The 22526-nt window shown below is 36.0% G+C and overlaps 2 protein-coding genes across 3 annotated transcripts in view; one reads left to right on the top strand and one right to left on the bottom strand.

Moving 5' to 3' along the window:
- LOC130235881 (lysine-specific demethylase 2B) overlaps positions 1–3884 on the top strand; it is an 89892-nt gene extending 86008 nt beyond the window's left edge. For both annotated transcript variants that reach the window (XM_056466402.1, XM_056466403.1), the window contains one exon: positions 2870–3884. In XM_056466402.1, coding sequence (XP_056322377.1) covers positions 2870–3051 — 182 coding nt within the window. In that variant the 3' untranslated portion in view covers positions 3052–3884. The remainder of the gene's footprint in view (positions 1–2869) is intronic.
- Positions 3885–17120: 13236 nt separating this feature from the next.
- The window catches only part of rnf34b (ring finger protein 34b), a 73592-nt gene continuing 68186 nt past the window's right edge, over positions 17121–22526 (bottom strand). Inside the window, exons 7-8 of the mRNA XM_056467191.1 lie at positions 20009–20050; positions 17121–17924 (exon numbers count right to left, since the gene is read on the bottom strand). Coding sequence (XP_056323166.1) covers positions 17734–17924; positions 20009–20050 — 233 coding nt within the window. The 3' untranslated portion in view covers positions 17121–17733. The remainder of the gene's footprint in view (positions 17925–20008; positions 20051–22526) is intronic.

The raw sequence follows: 22526 nt of genomic DNA, 5'->3' as shown, positions 1-22526 counted from the left end.
ATATACGGCTATTAGAAGAGAGAATGATGAGTAGGGCGAGATGTGATCATTCCTACCCGTAAATGTGCATTTTATGTCGAATACGAACGTGAAAGCATGCTGAAATATTACCAAGTGCTGTTTATATATAAGTGTATTTATAGAAAAGTTCTGCTGGATAAAGTGTATGTATTACAATTATGTTTGGCTTTTGACACATTATTTAAAACATGTGGATAAGAAATATTAACTAATTAGTAGATGAAATCCTTAGCGTTGAACCCTGTCAAGGAAACAAACTATATTTGGTTATTTGTTGAATATTTTGAACAAATTAAATCAAAGTTACTGAAATTAAAATATTATTATTCCATATTTTATAATAATATTTAATTATTATATGATAATTCTATAATTATTATTATTAATAAAGACATTCATTCATTCATTCATTTTCTTTTTGGCTTAATCTCTTTATTAAGGAGGTTACCACAGTGGAATGAACCGCCAACTTATCTAGCATGTTTTAAGCAGCGGATGCCCTTCCAGCTGCAACCCCCACTGGGAAACACCCACACACTCTTATTCACACACACACACACACTCATACACTACAGCAATTTAGCTTGTTCAATTCGCCTGTAGCGCATGTGTTTGGACTGTGGAGGAAACCGGAGCACCCGGAGGAAACAGTGAACATGTAAACTCCACACTGAAACGCCAACTGACCCTGCCGGGACTCAAACCAGCGACCTTCTTGCTGTGAGGCGACAGCGCTTTTTGCATTAAAACTTAAATGTGACCTTTTTAATTCCAGTAAATGTGTACTTTCATTTAATTTGTTCAGAATACTCCACAAATAACCAGAAACAGTTTGATTTCCTTCGATTATTTTAACATCTCAAATATAATAAATGCACTTTTTGATTAAAAAAAAAATCCTGTTCCGTATGTTTAGAGTATAAACCTTTAATAAACTATTAGGACGACAAAATAAATAATAAAATATTCCTTTAAAAATTGTAATTGAGTTTTGGCTTTAGGTCATATCATTCAGCTCCATGTAGGCCTGTCACAATAATCAATATATGGATTAATCGCACAACCCATAGACATGACTGATCATTTTTGGTGATGCTATATATAATCGCCCATACATAAAAACCAAGTCTAGCACTATTTTAGCTGATTGTGCAACATCTCTATCTCTATTGGAGGTGTCAGCGTCAGTATGGTTAATAAACACTGTAGTATTTACTATAAATGACTATAGTATATGTTCATGTTGGTGTCTGACAGCTGAAATAGATCTGGTAGCAGATATCACAGCCTCTGTTACTCTTTACCTTGCGCTTTTCTGTCAACATTTATTATTATTTATTTAGGATTTCACATTCTGGTTCCAATATCTGGTCATTAAACTGTGTGTATGAAATATGATGTGTTCTTTGAAAGAGTGTACTTGCATTATGCATATATAGTGTACATATATTGTCATTCTGGCATTATATTATGACATAAAATGACAATAATATTGTTTATTACAGTATATTTTGGTGCAGTATATTGTACAACAAAAAACAGATATCCTGACAGGCCTAGCCCTTACGCCTGTTTCACAGCAGAGCGTGCGCAGCGCATATGGAGCGCAGAAACAGCGTGCAGGCGTTTGCCTTTCACACCAGCTGCGTCTGCAGCGCGCAGCTCTTCGGCAGCTGCTGCAGAGATCAATCTATCTCTGTCTATTCTATCTAGTTACATATTTTTCTCTATATACAAATACACTTTTATAAAAACTTTTCATCTGCACCAAGGCTCGCGGCAACCTCCTCCTATGCTGTTTCTTTAACCTGCGAGTCTTTATTTTACAAATGATATAGATAGATCATACAGTACTGTCTGCTTCTCAAGCTCTATGAGGACTGTCATTCATATCTGGTGCACTCAGAGGACAATCGCCTGTGATATCATGTCATTTGGTTTTTGATTGTCAGGTTGTTGTAAGCCTAGTTATAATAATATTCATACAATATAGTTATGATATTTATACATGATCAAGCTAGTGTTACTTTCTCCGCTTCAGCGGCAGAGTAACAGCTCGTGCAAAGGATGAGACGGACAAATGTAATCAATGCATGCCCTTCTTTTATTTATTGTCGTGTTGTCCGGTTCACAGTGCAAAACAGCTCCTGGGTGGAATAACTTGAGTGAACGTAAAACAAAGCCGAATAAAGCTTTCTTCCTCTGCTTCAGCTGCACAGCACACGGCGAGCTCACATCATCCAGCATGTGTGTTGAGCTATATATATATATATATATATATATATATATATATATATATATATATATATATATATATATATATATATATATATATACCCACAATGCACTTCGCTATGGACTACAACCCCCGTAAATAAATATTTCGGACCTAAATAAATGTTTGTTGCAGTTTTTAATCGTTTTAAGTTCATTTGATTGACTATATATAAATCAGTGGATATTATTACCGCATTTATTGGGTAAAATTGCAACTTTTTACTGTCATTCAATGTGTTTTGGTCATTATCAATGCACTGTCACTTTAATTGAGCGTGAGCAGCGCGGCAAAAATAGACCCAGCGCCGAAACTATCGCAAGACTGCTGCTTCAGCGACGCTCACGCCTCACACTGACAAGCTGCTGTGTGCGGTATGAAAGCTCTAATCTGTTAACATGGACGCCGAAAAAACACGCGCTGCTCACGCTCTGCTGACGCTTGCGGTGTGAAACAGGCTTTAGTGTTTGATATTGCATCTTGGGAAAATCCTTCAAGGCCAACAAGTACGTCTAGCATTAATCTGAGTGCATAATATTATGTTCTCTAAATCCATATTCCTCTCCTTCACAGTGTGTAATAGAGTTACAGACCTGTCGTTGACCTACTTCAAGCGCTGCGGAAACATCTGTCAGATCGACCTGCGGTACTGCAAGCAAGTCACCAAGGAGGGCTGTGAGCAGTTCATCGCAGAGATGTCCGTCAGCGTGCAGTTCAGACTGATGGAAGAAAAACTACTGAGCAAACTGAGCTAGTCAACAACAACACAAATACACTGGCAAAAACTTGACTTAAACCCAGGGAACTAACCATTTTTATTATTCATGTTCTACACACCATTGAAACCAGCAAAAAGAAAAATGGCTAATAGCTAAAACAACACACTCCAATGCCTGAACTCCAGAGCGTACAACAAGTGAGGAGATTTATTCCTCTCCGATGGCCAATTCTGCTCTTCACTGTTTGGTATTTTTTTTAATTAGTTTGTTGTGCTGCTAAGGCAAACGGTTATTGGTTTTTAGGTTTACAAGGCACATCTAGCAGAGCGTGCTAATGTTAAAATGCTGTTGAAAGGCATGTTTACCCATTTGTTTTGGCATAGATGTTATAAAAAAGGTTTATTAGTCACAATGCAGTGACCAAACCGACTGTTATTTTCTTTCTCTGAAAAGAAAAACTCAAGATGCATGTGCTTTTTTTCGTTACCATGCAAACGTTAAGCGTCATGCAGTATTAATTTTTGTATCAGAAGGGATTTCACACTTTATGTGCAGTATTACATGCACTTATAAATATATAGAGAGAGACTTTATTGACAGTATTCAGTCAGTACAAAGTTTATTTTTTTTCTACGCAGTAGGAAGTAAAGCAGATTCTTATCTATACTAGCTATAGTGACCGTGCAGATGTTTTTTTTGTATTGTTAATTTAAGATGTGACGTCTTCTAATGTTATACGATTGTTCTACTACAGGTACATTCTCTTTTCCATACGACTATATGCTTTCCTTGGTTTCTTTAATATGTATATATCTGGGGGAAAACATATTTGCACTGTTTCACCTGAATAAATACAGATATTTTTTTCATTGGTCTGCTTCAGGGGAATCTTTACTGTGTGAACAGCATGGTCCTTTACATTTAGTCATTTAGCAGAGGCTTTTATCCAAAGCGACTTACAAATGAGGACAAGGAAGCAATTTACACAACTATAAGAGCAGCAGAGAACAAGTGCTATAGACAAGTTTCAGGTGTGTAAAGTCTAAGAAGCAAAGCATTAGTAATGTTTTTTTATTTTAATTATTTATTTATTTTTTTTGAGAGAGGCAGTTAAGATTAGGAAGGAAAGTGGAGACTAAACAGTTGAGTTTTTAGTCGTTTCTTGAAGACAGCAAGTGACTCTGCTGTTCTGATGTAGTTAGGGAGTTCATTCCACCAACTGGGCAGATTGAATGTGAGAGTTCGGGAAGGTGATTTCTTCCCTCTTAGGGATGGAACAACGAGGCGACGTTCATTCACAGTACGCAAGTTTCTGGAGGGCACATAAATCTGCAGAAGTGAGAGCAGATACGAAGGAGCAAAGCCAGAGGTCGCTTTGTAAGCAAACATCAGAGCTTTGAATTTGATCCGAGCAGCAACTGGCAGCCAGTGCAAACGGGTGAGTAGCGGAGTGACATGTGCTCTTTTGGGTTCATCAAAGACCACTCGTGCTGCTGCGTTCTGAAGCAGCTGCAGAGGTTTGATAGAATTAGCTGGAAGCCCGGCTAGCAGAGAGTTGCAATAGTCCAGTTTGGAGAGAACAAGAGCTTGAACAATGAGTTGAGCTGCATGTTCAGATAGGAAGGGTCGGACCTTTCTGATGTTATAGAGTGCCAATCTGCAAGATCGAGCAGTTCTAGAAATGTGGTCAGAGAAGTCATACGAAAAAAACATGGTTTTACAACAAATAAAACAAAAAGGCCTTAGTTTTGTAGTTAATCTACGGCAGAGATGCCCAAACTAGGCACAGAGCGGTATAAGATTCTGACGGTATGATAACCTACAATAAAAATATCATGGTTTCTCGTATTGTGATTACTGCTCTAAAATATATTCTATTTAAGTGTGGTTTATTTACAAACTAATTTCGAGAGGATCACGTGCTTATGATCAACACGGCTGGCTCCTCATTAGCTCAATAATCTGACCCATTAGATGATTACGGAAGCATTATAAATAACCAGAGTTTACAAACTCACAAATTTCCCCATGCTGCATCATTGGTAAAATAATTATTACAAATGTGTGCTTGAAGTTGTGTAAAATAATGTGTGTTTTCGATATATAGTATAGTTATTTGTTTTGTAAAGCAGCGTAGCTTTTGGTTTAGATTGTTGACTCAGATTTAAGCGAATTAATTTAGATCGGATTCAAATGGTGTGAGACTCAGAACATAGACTCAAGCAACTTTGCCATGCTTGAAGCTTAGAGGTAGATTATAATTAAAGTTAGTATCTGTGTCGGCGCCACTGGTGTAGTGCTTAGTGTGTAGACACATGCACTCCGGTGCTCACGGTGACCTGAGTTCGATTCCCGCCTCGCGGCCCTATGCTGACCCTTCCTATTTTTCTGATCCCCATACTTTCCTGTCAATACTCTCTACTTTCCTAAAAAGTAATACAAAAAAGTTTGTATTCGTGTGCACAGACAAAGGAACCGCAAACTGCACCTGAGTCTGCTTGAAAACAGTGGACAGTGCGCAGTTAAACGCAAACTTCATGGTTCACGTAATGTGATTTCATTTGCGCCAAATCACGGAAATACTGCACGTATGAATTAGTCAAACACTGTATTTATGCATTTATTCACTCGCTTTTCTGACACACATAGTAGGCCTACTGTAAATGACGAGCAGCAGATCTAATTCCTAATTTAAATATGTAATTCCAAATCATAATTAAATACAAGTAAATGTTTTATATTTCAAAGATATACAAATGTCATATGTACATGCAACTTACTCAAAATGTATTAAAAAATTGTGTATATATGTATGACATAACCTTTATTTATCAGGTCCAAGCAACATTTCCAGGTTTTGATGAATAGGCTACTATACGCTGATACTGTACAAGTACAGCAGTTTTCTTTTCACTTTTTAAGAGCATTACCATTTTTAATTAACACATTTTAATTGTCTGCAAATACAGTTAATGTTCAATGTATATAAAATGTTTAAAATGGCTGACAATAATACATATTTTTAATAATAGTAATTAATATGCCTAGCTTTTGAACTGTGCAATGCTGTAGCTGCTTAATTAGGCCTACTACGCTACCGTATTTCAATACTGGTCATTATGATGGTACTTAGAGTGACAGTTTCTTTCTGAGGTGGTACTTGGTGAAAAAAGTTTGAGAACCACTGGTGTAAATGAATCAGATTTAGTTTTAAATGTACATACGACGCATAGAGGACAATGCAGAGACTTATTATAATATAGAGTTACAAGATTATAATATAGAGTTAAAAAGGATAGACTGCATTAGTTAATACGATTTAAACTAATGTTTCCTATTTCTTTTTTATTATGAAAGGAATTAGTAAATTACCCATGGTAGTTTTAATGTAAAATAGTTTGGTATATTTATCTTCGGCCCACAGCTATCTATGATATTTGGTTTTTGGCCCTTCATACGAAAACGTTTGGGCACCCCTGATCTATGGTAACTACAAATTACCACAGAGTACGTGTGGTAAAACTGTGGTTAAAGAAAAGGTAGTCAACACGCCTAAAATACATATGATAAAATCATTGTTAATTTCGTATCAGGGGTAATTAAACCATGGTAGCCTACTAACCACGACACATTATTTTGCTTCTTTAATCATAGTTCGACCATATGGTATTTGACTTAAAGCCAGGTATAAAACGTACAAATCAGTCTGATGTTTCCCAATGTTGGGTTGCAGCTGGAAGGGCATCCGCTTCGTAAGACATATGCTGGATAAAATGGTGGTTCATTCCACTGTGGTGACTCCAGATTAATAAAGGGACTAAGCCGAAAATAAAATGAATGAATGAATGAAGCTGAAAAGAAAATGAATCAGTCTGCAAACACGTACAAACAACTTACCCAAGACAATATTCATGGTTTAACCTTGGTAATTGGGTTAAACCAGGGGTGGGCAAACTCGGTCCTGGAGGGCCGGTGTCCTGCACAGTTTGGCTCCAGCTCTGATCAAACACACCTGCTTATAGATAATTAGTGATCTTGCAGACATTGATTAGCATGTTCAGGTGTGTTTGATTAGAGTTGAAGCTAAACTGTGCAGGACACCGGCCCTCCAGGACCGAGTTTGCCCACCCCTTGGTTAAACTGTGGTTATAGAAAATGTAAAAATAAACATTATAATAAAATAATAGTTCATTTAGTATAAGAGGTAATTAGTCAGTATAAGGTATATTAGTTAGAATATGGTAACTACAAAACATGATTATTTGGCTTTGCTAACCATGATGGTTTTACAAGTCAGATAAAATAAATATTTTTTAAAATAGTAAAACTATAACCATATTTTTGGTTTAACGTATCGATTGCTATGTGTATAAGCTTTACAGTAAATAACGTTGTAATTGTGTATATACACAGAGACTTAATTTCAGCCAGCCAGCCTCAGCGCCTCCAGTGAACTGTCTTTCCATTATAAAACTGCCACGATTAAGGTCTGATTTCTTAAAAAATCCCTGATCTTCACTGCCTGATAGATATACGACATAAGGTGCGTCTCAGACCGGACAAGAAGCACTGCAATAAATCCCATTTCCGCCTGCCATGTCTTTAAAATATGAGTTTATTTTAGTGTTTTTTTTCAATGGAGTTTCTGCACTCGCCTGCTGGTAGCCTACTGATGGTGTTAGTTTACACAGTCTATCATCTCGTTTTAAGCTTTAACAACTGAATGAATGCTTAAGTCAATTTAACCCAAAGTATTGTAATTACATAAAATCATCGATGCTATAAAAGCAACCTTGTAAAATTGAATAGTCACATTAAGTCTTTAACGGAAGTTCATTATTGGATGAAAAACACTAGCTGTGCTTGTAACCCATTAATGTAGCAAACGGTACATTAGTTGAGTTGTGGTTACCATTAAAATAGGTTTAATTTGTTGTAAAACCACGTTTAAATTTCGCGTGGTCACGCGTTTTATTATTAAACAGTTGTAAATAATGTAAGGGGGTACAAATTTACAATCAAAACACATTTCAAGTACACGATTTATAAACATCCAGCTGGTGATTCCCGCCTGCTTTTGCCGCTCTTTTTCTCTCCAGCTGAAATTTATAATCGATTAAATGTATGGATGGACATCACAAACAACACACTTACCTTAGCGAATCCTTTCTCCATAAGTACCAGCAACCATACCGCAGTATTTTACCACAATTCATTAATTAAAGTTACTCTCATGTGCCGGCGTCTGACTGAGGTAACGCTGACTGCGTTGCGCTTAAACGCCTCTAGAGGGCGTGAGACTCAGCAAGAGATAATTACTGAAATGAGAAGTCTTTATTTTGTTAGTTCAAGGTACCATATTTTATTAAATCTCATAAATCATCTTTGAATTACCAAAATAAAAAGTTCAACATTCCAAAATACAAAGACCAGATCCCAAAACGTCTTCCAGCGCTCAGTTTAAGTCATATAGTGTAGTCTTGTCCATTGTCTGCTCAGCTCAAATAGTCGCCTTACCACAAAAGTGACATCTTGTAGAGATTAGCAGCATTAGAAACATACACAGAAGCACAGTGTCAGTGTTGGGCATACAGAGATGTTTTAAATGCAAATTAAAAACATTGTAGAAATACATAAATGTGATGCCAGAATGTAATAATTATACCGTAGCATTATTTTCAACTAATTTAAAACAGAACCAAATCAGTGTCGACTGACTGAAAAACTGGAAGAGGAAGGAAACATTTAAAATAAAACTGGAGAAACAAGGAAATATATTCATATACTTAATGTACATCTTATTTCACATGTATATAAATTCATATATGTTAAATAGATTCCATTTTTTATTAGTTTATATTTATATATTAGTTTGTCTAGGTAATACCACAGACATAACTTGTATTTGACTACAGAATTCACAGCAACAAAGGGCATCTAGAGGAACCAAATGACAATGTCCTTTGCACTTTTTCTTATTATCTAAGGAACTGAAATATTCACAAAACAGGAAATAAATAGTTTCTTCATTTTGAGGGCATAGTTCACACATAAATAAAAATGATTTGTCTCATTCTCAGGCCATCCAAGATGTAGATACATTATTTAGCAGAACAATAAAGAAGATTTTAGCTTTGTTAAATGTATGCGAAAGCTACTTACACTTTCAGAGTCAAAAAAGCATATACAGGCAAAACAAAACTATTACAATTAGGTCACATGAAGGAAAATCAGAGCAAGGAGCTGGACATTATCACCTTCAAGCAAACATTTCTAAGCACAGAATACCTTTATATAATGAGATCGGCTGATGGTTTTGCTGTATAAAATGATATTAAACTGGTATTAATTTTGTGTTGCCTGTATGTGCTTTTTTTGACTCTCAAAGTGCATTTTATAACATTGAACACATGATCAAACAATTTAAACAAATTAAATATCTTTAGCAAAACATTACTTTGCTATGCCATGACCATGTGTAGTATGGTTATACAAGTTTTACTATAGTGAAAGTGTATTAACCTGCTTTATTTAAATTACCATTGTATTATAATTAGTTGTACGGCAAATAATGCTGTAATTAATGTAGCTAACCATGTCGTAACTATAAAAAAGTTATTGTAATTTGTAGTAAAACCAAGCCTGATCTCTTGAGGAAACGTAACTATTTTACGTTTTGTCAGTATAGTGGCTAATTCATACGAAAATGTATGATTTTAAAAAGTAGGTGTGGCTCCAAACCCCGCCCCTAAACCCAACCATCATTGGAGGATGAGCAAATCGTACTAAATTGTATGAATGAGATTGTACGAATTCATACGAATTAGCCACTAAATCAAAAAGTTACGAATTGTCATAATAGCATTGGTAAATGCATGTTTAAATTTCGTGAGGGCACATTTTTATTATTAAACAATTATTAATTATCTTAAGGGTGCAGAAATTTGTGTACAAAACGTATAGCTCCAAAAACATATTTAAAGTACACTATTTATAAATCAATATCTGGTGATTTCCCGCCTATCTCCACTTTATTTATAGGCAAACAATTATATTTATTATAGTGAAAGTGTATTAACCTGCTTTATTTAAATTACCATTGTATTATAATTAGTTGTACGGCAAATAATGCTGTAATAAATGTAGCAAACCATGTCGTAACTATAAAAAAGTTGCTGTAATTAGTAGTAAAACCCAGCCTGATCTTATTTTCGTATGAATTAGCCACTACACTGACAAAACGTAAAAATAGTCACGTTTTGTCAGTGTAGTGGCTAATTCATACGAAAATGTATGATTTTAAAAAGTAGGTGTGGCTCCAAACCCCGCCCCTAAACCCAACCATCATTGGAGGATGAGCAAATCGTACTAAATTGTATGAATGAGATTGTACGAATTCATACGAATTAGCCACTAAATCAAAAAGTTACGAATTGTCATGAGATAGCATTGGTAAATGCATGTTTAAATTTCGTGAGGGCACATTTTTATTATTAAACAATTGTTAATTATCTTAAGGGTGCAGAAATTTGTGCACAAAACGTATAGCTACATATTTAACATATTTAAAGTACACTATTTATAAATCAATACCTGGTGATTTCCCGCCTATCTCCACTTTATTTATGGGCAAACAATTTAAACAAACTAAAAAGTTTTGTTTTTAGAATCTTGGTTGGCCTGAGGCTGAATAAATGAATAACATATATCAATTTTGTGGTGAACTGTACCTTTAAATGAAGTCTCTATAAAGCAAATGCGATTGAGAACTGTGATACGTAAATCCATGTAGCACCGCTTGTGGAAATGTGGTCGACATCAAAAACAGTCTTTCATGGTATTGCTGGAGATGAAGAACATCGAATTGTCTTTTGACCAACAGTGAAAACATATTTTGTAAATAAAACCTTCCAAGGCATGTGATCAATTAAAGGTGCAACAGTTCATTAGTGCGTCCGACCAGCCGATTCGAATATCACTCGATTGAATGGGGGTTATAAGTGGTTATCAGCTGATAGATATGAGCCAGTCGGGGTTTTCTGCGCCTACTAGTTTAATCCATCCACATGGTTAATCAGCTATCGATCACATACGGCTGCAGCCAGAAGTTAACCAGAGTTATTTATATTATTTAATAAATTTCCCATTAATTGTAATTTATTAACGTCTAACCCTACCCCAACCCTAAACCCAACTGTCACAGTAATGTAAAAACAGATCTTGAGTCCTCTCTATTAGTATAGCTGATTAACCATGCGGATGGATGATAACAGCCTTCTGAGCCTACTAGTAGGCGCAGAGGGCTGCTACTGGCTCATATCTATTAGCTGATAACCACTAATAACGCCCATTCAATCAAGTGATAACATTCGAAGCGAGTGATCTGATAATATTCCTTAAAGAGATAGTCCACTCAAAAAAGAAAATTGGGTCATCAATTACTCACCCCACTTTCTTTTGAAGAACGGAGATATTTTGAAGAATGTTGGAAACTGGCAGCAATTACTAGTAGGTCTGTATCCAGCCTAGTTTTCTGCAATCATTTTGTATGGAATTATTTAAGTTTAAGCATTTCGGGGGATATTTTATGCACTAATTTGTGCCGAATTAATTTGTCTATTGGTGTCATAATGATCAATCTTTGATGCACTACAATGTTTAGTCAGGATAAACTGTAATATATTATGCATATAACAGAAAGGTAGTCACATTAAACTTTCATTAGAAGTCAGAATTTGGCCATCTGAATAATAAAACAATGATAAAGTGCTTCACTATTTTTTTCCGCCCCTCCTTTAAAAAAAGGAAATATCAAAATTCATGGCTAACAACAATGGCCTATGTTTTAGCATTAAATCGGACATATTATGCCCCTTTTTATAAGGTAAAATAACTCTCTGATGTCCCTAGAGTGTGTATGTGAGGTTTCAGCTCAAAATACCCCAAATTGAGGCTGATCCAAATGGAGCCGTTTTGGTGACTGTCGCTTTAAATTTAAATGAGACTGTGCTCCCAGGCCTCTTTTGAAAAGAGGGCGGAGCTGAAAATGCATTTGTGTTAGCATAGCAGCAGAATCGAGACAGCTGCTTCTCACTCAGGGCTGTTTATGCTAATGAGAGAGAGATGGTCACTAATGGGCGGGGCTTTTTCCCCTCTGATGGCACGTACAAAGGGAGAATGTCAATTAAAGTGTTTCTGCAGACTGTTTTAATCAAGTCTGATTATAAAATATATAATTAATTCATTTTTACAATTAGAAGCTGATTATATTAACGGATTGCTGCCACACAACTGTGTTTAAACCCCTTATAATACTGATTTTTGCATGATAGGTCCCCTTTAAAATAAACATATTTAATATTGTCTGCTTTTGGTCTTCACACTATTTGGGTCGTTCTGGATTCAAGAATGATCTCCAAAAATATGCTAGACATTACTTGCTGTTTTTCCTCTATTTACCAGCATTAAAGTGAAAGATGACCTCCCTTATTGATCGATCACGTTTAGGAAGACCGCAGATTTCCATTCGCGACTGGATAGTTGAGTCCTGAAAAAGTGTTTGCATTGGCCTAAATTGATTTGCTTGGTCTTAAAGCCATCATTCATTCATTCATTTTCCTTCGGCTTGATCTCTTATTTATCAAGGGTCAACACAGCGGAATGAACCGCCAACTATTCCAGCGTATGTTTTACGCAGCAGATGCCATTCCAGCGGCAACCCAGTACTGAAAAACACCCATACACACTCATTCACACACACACTCATACACTACGGTCAATTTAGTTAATCCAATTCCCCTTTAGCGCATGTGTTTGGACTGTGGGGGAAACCGGAGCAAACCCACGCCAACACGCCAAACTCCACACAGAAATGCCATCTGGCCAAGCCGGGACTCAAACCAGCGACCTTCTTGCTGTGAGGCCACAGTGCTAACCACTGAGCCACCGTGCTGTCCCTTAAAGCCTTAATCAAACAGGTATTTTTGACAATTTGTGATGGCATAGCAGTTAAAAAACTCAACAAGGGAGGTCACGTACGGGATAAAAATCAACAAACTCTTAACTTTTTGCAGTGGTGGTTGGGTCGTTCGAACCACCCAAACCTCCCATGCTACAGTGTTTTTTTCTCTTCCTATAGCTATGGATGTCAATGGCTACCATTTTCCAATGCTTTTCAATATATCTTCTGTTGTGTTCACTGTTCTCCCAAAATCTGAATCCTAATGGCAATTAAATTGTCATTTTTAGGTGAACTATCCCTTTAATTACTTTACCTAAGCCAGTGTTTCTTAACCACGTTCCTAGAGGATAACCAGCTCTGCGAATTTTCCATGTCTCCTAAACCAAACACCCCTGATTCAGATGACTAGCAGAGACTGAAAGACCTGTAATGGGTGCGACAGACAAAGGAGACATCCAAAAACATGCAGTGCTGGTGATCCTCCAAAAACGTGGTTGAGAAACAGAGCCTTAAGTAACCGTCATATTATCTGACGCTTACTTCGCAGACCTTTAAGAGGTTTGTTCACACACCATAACGGAGACAAACCTTGTGTTCCACAGACGCTGCAAAACTTGATCAAGATCAAAACTAAAAACACATCTGAAGTCCCAGTAAATAAGCTACAATAGCGGCAGATGCTGGATTCCAGTGACTCTTGTGTGAGAAAAAATTACGATATGGTTTTTCATCGTCTAGCTATAAATAACTCCTCTACTAGCTGGTCATTTGATCCCATGTCATGGATGCTGATCTGTGTGTGTTTGTGTGTATGGAGATACAGGAAAATAACATCACGTTAAAAACATCGTCCAAAAGCCATTCCGCACATTTCTACTTTGGCACCTACAGTACGTTTTCCCCCATTCAGGTCTTCACTGTTCCTACATTAACATGCATCTTAATGGCAATCGGTTTCTCTACACGCACACGTTAAAGATTTCTAATATTGCACATACAGTAAGACATTTCCAAGACGTTTACAGCAATGTAAACCATTTAAACGTTCATATCCTTATACAGCTCAAGACAAAATCATCAACTCTCTTGTGAATTTTTTTATTTTTAAATTAATTCCCAAGTGCTCACATTTTTTTCAACATTATAATAGTTTTAATAACTAATTTCTATTGTGTTTGCTATGGTGACAGTACATACAGTGGGGGAAATAAGTATTGAACACATTGTCATGTTTTTTCCTGGGATTACTATTTGTAAAGAAGCTGGTAACATGGAATTGAACCAGATTTGGGTAGAAACTCAATACAAACATAGAAATAAAACAAATTTAAAATAATCTGAAAGATGAGTTCTGTATAATAACAATGAAATGACAGAAGGAGAAAGTGCTGAACTACTGAAACATATTTAAAACTTTATATAAAGGCTTTTTTAGTGCTGCAGCTTAAAGACGCCTCTCATATGGAGAATGAAGTCACATGTAATGCTCAGGTGTGACTTTCAGACTTCAACAGAGTGTCAAAATCTTGATGGTTCTGTGGGTCTCGTCTATCAAATCTGAGCTTTATTTTGTATTTTCTATTGGATTCGGATCAGGTGATTGGCTGGGCCATTCTACGGCTTGATTTTCTTTCTCTGAAAGCATTTGAGAGTCTCCTTGGCTGTGTTTTGGATCATTGTCTTGCTGAAATGTCCAACGCAGTCTGGGCTTTCACTGTCTCTCTACACCTTCCTTTCTTCATGTGCTCAATACTTTTTCTCTGTGTCATTTCATTTTATTATGCATAACTTCATTTCTAAACTAATTACTTTTGTTTTCTTTGCATATACAGATTTCTTTGGTTGTTGCTAACATCCGGTGACAGTTTCAAGTTTCAATTTGGTTGGGCGGGAAATGTGTTTATACTATTTTTCATATATTTTAGTTTACTTTGATTAATTATGAGTGTTTGGTGTCTAATGTGTTATAAACAGTAAACTTATGAACATGTACAGATGTTTATACTTACCTTTTAATAAGGGTTGGTTTATTTAAAAGGGGCGGGGCTTTGCCTTTAAAAGGCAGCCCCAAATGCCAATTCACTAGCTACGTTTCTATCCACCTATTTTAATGCGCATTTGGATATGAAAAATCGGTTGATGGAAACACCAAGATGCACATAAATTTTGAAAAAGCGCATAAAATCATATGAACATAACTGAGTAAACTTTTTATTCGATAAGAGAAGATGGAAACACTTTTACCGAACAAATTCCAGTATGTGCATTAAAAAAGGAGATGTGATTGTGTCATAAGAGATCATGTGATGATGAATATGTGTGTGAATGGACAAACTAGCAGGCTGAGCACACTGTAAACCATCTGAAATGTTGTTTTGGTTGTTCTTAAACGCCTGAACCATTTCAGTATTAGTGTTATCAAATTATTAATGACCTCCAGTATCAAGAGCGTCTGTGCTCTGTGTCTCGCGCCTTCAAACACCACCGCGCGTTCACTGCATGTCAGGATTGCCTTCTGAGGCACAGGTAATTTATTAAATGAAGAAAAGATTCACGCAGCTTCTACTACCGCGAACTACTGTTGATATTTGGCGCCAGATAATCAGGAAGTGGTGATTTTGTTCACTTTGACTTGTTGGATGGAAACGCTGCTTTATTAGCACGTCTTTAATGCGATAATCCAGTTTTGCGCATAAACTTCATTCACATTTTTGAATGGAAGCATAGCTACTGTCAGTTAACTTGGCGGGTGAGCGAGCTACTGTGGGGCCGTAAGCAATTTGTGACCTGTCTGTGTATACTAGTGTGATTGTACAAATATTGTTTGTTTGTTTGCTGTTTATTTGTTCTTTTATTTTTGGTTATTTTGTTACTTTGCTGGGCTTTTGGGCTATTTTGGTTTCACTCTCGTACACTGTAAATAAACCATCACTTTGAACGTTACATCAGCGAGTAGTGCCATCATTTTTTCAAGGTTTTTCTTGCTTATCATACTTCCACTATGAGCCTTCCTGGTTCGTCAACCTTACACAACAACTCCTTTAGAAATATGTTTTCAGAGAAAAATGATGACGTCTTCAATACTTATTTTATATTTATCTTTACTTACTTCGATTTTTCTGTCTTGTTTCTAGTCCAAATATCTAAAAACTCTTAAATAAAGAAGCATTTTCTAGACAAGCAAAACAGTCTGGTTTTCAGAAATATTAAGTCAAAATGAAGTACGAGTTTCCTTAAAACAAGCTAAATAATCATCTTGTTTTTAGTTTTAGCTTACCTCATTTGCAGATTATTTTGCTTGTTTTAAGAAAAAAATCATTTAAATTTGGCATATTATTATCTGAAAACAAGACAGTATGTTTTGCACGTCTAGAAAATGCTTCTTGATTTAAGAATGTTTAGATATTTAGACTAGAAACAAGTCAAAAAATCTAAGTAAGAAAAAAAGGTGAAGTAAAAAGGCTTAACTAATTAGGTTAAAGTAACTGGATAACAGTGACCTTAAAACTGATTTAAAAAAAATATAAAAACTGCTAAAACTAAATATGAACTAAATGTTACTAATATTAAACCAAATATTTCTCCAAAAGAAAAAATAAATTCATATGACTCGAAGGCCCAATCCCAATTCTATTTTTGTACCCCTTCCCCTTGGCCCTTGAAACAGAGTGTGAAGGGGAAGGGCTTCAAAATTTACCCCTAAGAAATGGAACACCACTACAATACCAGCACACATCATCATATGTCATCGCAATCTCTTCCTTCATATGAAATCAGATGACCGCGGCTGCTGTAGTTATTCTAGTTGTGCTATTTTTTGGTATTTATCTTCAGGAAATCACTGAAGGCATATATTATGTTATCATAAGAATATAATATGGTAATAAGATAATAACTGTACTGTGCATTTACACAGTGGCCATATTCATTTATGTAAACACACAAAAACAACATTAACATTATAGCAGACACTGTAAAAAGCTATTTTTTAGCCACTAGACTATTCTGAGAGCGTATTCGAGTGTCATCGAGTGTCAGAATGTTGTGTTATTATACAGGAGATATTATTATGGATTATAGATAGCGAAATTTTTTAGGGGGGGGGGGGGTTTAAGCATGATGGTAAAACACAAACGCCATTATGAATGTATTAAAACATGTGCTTGTTTTTTGTAAAAATTCGTAATGATGGCGAAAAAAAATACTAATTACTTCCGAGTGCAGCTATCCTGCCGTTGTGGCTGGTGTATTCTGGGAAATTTTCTTAGCTCTTGGTTTCGAAAAATGGTCTTGGTGCTCTCCGTGGTCTTGAAAAATCTCTGTTCGAAGGGGTATCTAAAGTTTCCCCTTAACCCTATGCCTTCGAGCTAAAGAGAATTGGGACACCCCTACCCTTTCACGTGAACGTGCAAAATGAGGATAAGGGAAAGGGCTAAGCGGAAGAATTGGGATTGGGCCTAAATTTCCTCAGTTAAACATCACTTGGAAAATATTTGAAGAATAATCAAAAAAAAATTCACAAGAGGGCTGATAACATTGTCTTGGACTGTACCTTTGTTCCTCTAAGATCCATCCTCCCTGGGTTAGTAACTCAGTAAAGTGTGACCACATGAAATCGGGCAGCAGGTGACGCTCGCTCTGGAAAGTACAGTAAGTGTGCCGGTTTCCACACGTGTGAAATGAAATGGACAGACTCTCAGTCCATTGACGGTCTCTAGGTGTGTTGTTTTTTTTTCCAGTGGGAAGTAAAGCTGGCGTTAAGACTTGAAGACGTGCACGGCGCGCACCACGTACTGTCTGCAGATGGGGCACTCGCTCATCCTCTTTCCGCATTTGGTGCAGGTCACCATGTGTCCGCACTCCAGTAGAACGCAGTCGATCACGGCGTCCATGCAGATCCGGCACAGGTTCTCATCAGCGCCGCCCAGCTGAGCCACTTGCACACCATCTGCAAGACAATATGGGGCTGTTTACACCTGGACACATGCATTTTTTTTCTGATTGGAGGGCTAACCTGCAAAGGACTAGTGTAAATGCCCTCTGAAACACTTTCATACGGTGGCCAAGAGCTGCAATACTAACCCTTGTGTGCTGTTGGGGATGTTTTCATCCCTTCTGGTGTAATTTTGAGTCTTAATTTGGCCACAACTTTCTCTGTGTTTTAGCAAATGGACAGATTTTTGGTGCCAAATTTTATTTTAACACATATTTAAAAAAAATGCATTGAAAATGTACAAAAATTCAACAAAACACCACTAAATTGACAAATAGACTACCCTTTCGTTATGTTCGAGGCTGTTTTTGCCCCATTGACTTCCATTATAATCACATTTTTTGATTGCAAAGCCATGACACCATATAATCATGCATTCTTGCTAGGTGGTTTTCCCTGTTGGGAAGAGGTAACATTTTTCAAAAAACAGCTACTATCATAACAAAAGGGTAGTCAATTTGAACAACACACAAGGGTTAAATTGTTCTACATGCCAACTGTTCACATGTTTTTGTTGCTTCATTACAAACATACCTTGTGAATGATTTTTTTTACAACGTTGCACAGGCAATGATGTTTTAAGATACTTTCAATGGTTTTCGTAAGGTGCCAGAGAATGCATTGATACAATACTTCTACATGTTAATTGTCCACATGTATCATTACAAACATATGTGGACACATTTCATGTTAAACTAACAAAAGATACACTACCTGACACAAATATTCAAGTTTTAGGAACAACAAATAATAACTTGACTTCTAGTTGATCATTTGGTATCAGAAGTGGCTTATATGAAAGCCGAAGGCCTCTAGATTACGCTTATTTGACCAAAATATCCATACATCTCTGCAATGACTCAAATCACTGATAAATAAAGTCATCTGGAATGGCAAAGAAAGCGTTCTTGCAGGACTCCCAGAGTTCATCAAGATTCTTTGGATTCATCTTCAACGCCTCCTCCTCCATTTTACCCCAGACATGCTCAATAATGTTCAAGTCTGGTGACTGGGCTGGCCAATCCTGGAGCACCTTGACCTTTTTTGCTTTCAGGAGCTTTGATGTGGAGGCTGAAGTATGAGAAGGAGCGCTATCCTGCTGAAGAATTTGCCCTCTCCTGTGGTTTGCAATGTAATGAGCTGCACAAATGTCTTGATACCTCAGGCTGTTGATGTTGCCATCCACTCTGCAAATCTCTCGCACACCCCCATACTGAATGTAACCCCAAACCATGATATTTCCTTCACCAAACTTGACTGATTTCTGTCAGAATCTTGGGTCCATGCGGGTTCCAGTAGGGTTTCTGCAGTAATTGTGATGATTGGGATGCGGTTCAACAGCATCCCAATCATTTAAACAAACTGTATTCATCTTTGAGGTGGTATTGAATACATTTATAATCCTTATATTATTTTGCATTATTATCCACTGTGAACACTTATATATGCAGTATTAAATTTACCAATAAAGCTTACAATTTTTGCTTTAAAAAGACACACTTGGCAGAGAATAAAGCTCACTTAAAGAAATCTTTCATATCTGACGTCCTTCTAGACAGTAAATCTCAGCGGTCAAAGCTTTTAATGAATGCTAAATGTGCTCTCTGCTCTTCTGCATGGCACAGTAATCCTGCATTTGCTGATGTCAGTCTTATTATCTCTATTAATTGCTGTATATAAAAAAATAGTGCACATTCCTAAAGCATCTCAAACCTGGTCCTTATCCAAAAAGCCACTTAATATATCCCCTCAGACCGGACAGCTATAATCTTCAGATCATTTTGGGCCGTTCTCCAAGCACAGTTAATCGCTATTATAATGAAATATGGCGAGGTGCAATTACAGTAATGTGACAGGCTATAAAAAGACAGACAGATCACACTAGGAGCACCAAATTCACCACACAAATGTGATCATGCACGTGAAAAAGCACACATCGGATTCTCCCAGCATGCTTTGGGAAGAGTCGCTCTTCATTCATACTAATGAGATGATGGTAATTATGATGATGGAGGTGCCATAAAAACGCTGAGTCTTACCTCCGATACCTCCATTGCATATAGGAGGAGGGTAAGCTATGACTTTAATCCACAAACAAGGTAATGGTTAGCATTGTTAGCATTGGACAGCATGTATGCATATTAAAAACTGGTCTTTTTTTGTAAACACTATAGAGTTAATTTAGTTAATTTTAAATAATGAACAAGCATACTATACTATGTGTTGAATGCTTGATTCTGATTGGCTGATGAGCGTTCTAAAGTGTGCTGTTATTATATAAACGCACAGATAAAGTAGTTCCGGCAGATTTTGAGCGCATTACAGCTTCATATCACTACATTGAATGATTTCAGTCATTGTAAAGCCTATAAACGGTCAAAAATCACACCAAAACACAAGTGAAGGCTTTGGAGGAGATGTGAGAGAAACTAGTGCTACACACAGGAGCAGTTTGAGGACCAAACCCCGACAAATGTCTCAAATATCACATCTGAACAGTTGCTTTAACTATGGGAACTGTGGTATAAGCAGAATAATGCACTTAAGTCCATTGGATTATTAGAAAATAATGCATACCCGAGGTGTAAAGGCCACTGCGAGTTTAGAATGAACAACAAATGACTTTATTTTCATTAATGTTAATAAAGATGACTAAATAACTGTTAATAATTAATAATAAATGTACCGTTTATTGTTTGTGCAAGTTAGTAAACACATTAACATTAACATCTACAGTGGCTCCCAAAGTGGTGGTCGCGGGACAAGTTCGCTTGGTGATTTCCAAAAATCAAACTCATTTAATTAAATTATTAGAATTACCATATTTTATCCATAACCTATAGTAGAAAAAAAATAGGTAATAGTTACATTAAAAAACCCACATGCAAATAAAAAAGCCACCAGCCTTACAATTTTTTTTGCGACCTTTGGGGTGATTAAATTATATTAAAGACACAGCAATAGCGTCAGATGCAGCAGATTGATTTTATAGCACCAGGTTAAACTTTCTGACACCTTTACGGCACTCAAGTACATAAAAAAGAACATGAGGATGGTCTCCGAGTGGCATTCTCCAAAATTAAACGGAGAAAAGACTTGGGCCAATTGTTTGTGCAGCTGTGCGTAAGATTTATATATTTATAACTGGCATTGTCATTTTGGGGGTCGTGGGCTAAAAAGTTTGGGAACCCCTGAACTAATGGAACCTTAATGAAAAGGATTAACCTTTTTTTTTGTCTAGTGTGGTTTAAATATTTAAGTTTGCAATGTTCAGTGTTTTATATATATATAAATATATATAAATACGTATATATATATATATATATATATATATATATATATATATATATATATATATATATATATATATATATATATATATATGTGTGTGTGTGTGTGTGTATCAGACATACTGTGAAAATTTCCTTGCTCTGTTAAATATTTTAAAAAAGAAAAACAAAAAAATCAAAGGGGGGCGAATAATTCTGACTTCAACTGTGTGTGTGTGTGTGTGTGTGTGTATATGTATATATATGTACACACACACACATTTGTTTATATATACATTAGTCCATCAATTTATTTGTTACTACATCTATAAATAGTAAAACAGTCACGCTAATTAGTCAGGTCAGGACCCTTTTGCTTTACCCAGTGTTAACCCTAAAGGACATTAATCCAGGGTTAAACATAGTTTGCAAAGACTACATTTACACAGACGTCATAGTAAACTGCTGGAGTAAACAGAGGACAGGGTTTACTTCAGCTTACCGTTGACTGTAATTAAAACTACTAACACTGTGTTCATTTAAAACAAAGCTGAAAAATATAAATATTGGATAACAATATTAATATTAGCACAGATTAACCACATCCAGAATAATGTTTTGATATGCGTGTGTGTTTTATATATTTCTTCATTATGTATATGTACCACACACATAAAATATAAATGTTATTAAACATTAGATCTAATTTTGTATCATATGCATATTTTATATCTAAATATAAATAAACATTTGCTCAAATATACAGTGCTCAGCATATTTAAGTAGGACTCACACAAATCTCTCATTTAAATGAATATTTTCTATAGGAAGCTTTACAATATTATGTTTGTGCATATACATTAGATTAGTCAGTACTGAAGCCGAATCTGGAGCTTCTAACAAAATAGCTTGCAATAATAGTTCAAAAAATAGTAGCCCAAATTTATATGTTATAGACAGATATTAAATAGCATTTTCAACAATAAAATATATACAATTTTGTTGAAAAACAACAAAAATAATTTGTTTGCAATATTTAGCTTGATTTTAATTGTATTATCTTTCCATTTCTAAAGATATTCTGTGACTAAAATATTATTTTAATAAATATATCTGTTTAATAAATCGGTTTTGTACAAATGCACCAATATACTGTATACTACCTATGCTCACTGAGAAATGGATAAAATATTCATTTTCAAAACGGGGTGTACTCAGTTATGATGAGCACTGTATGCATGCACGTATTTACATATGCATAATAAATATACACAGCACACATATATTA

Source organism: Danio aesculapii, chromosome 10 (genome assembly GCF_903798145.1).
Source record: "Danio aesculapii chromosome 10, fDanAes4.1, whole genome shotgun sequence".
In the NCBI taxonomy this organism is placed as follows: Eukaryota; Metazoa; Chordata; class Actinopteri; order Cypriniformes; family Danionidae; genus Danio; species Danio aesculapii.
The sequence above is the reverse complement of the archived record's forward strand: the minus strand, read 5'-3'. Positions and strand labels throughout refer to the sequence as shown.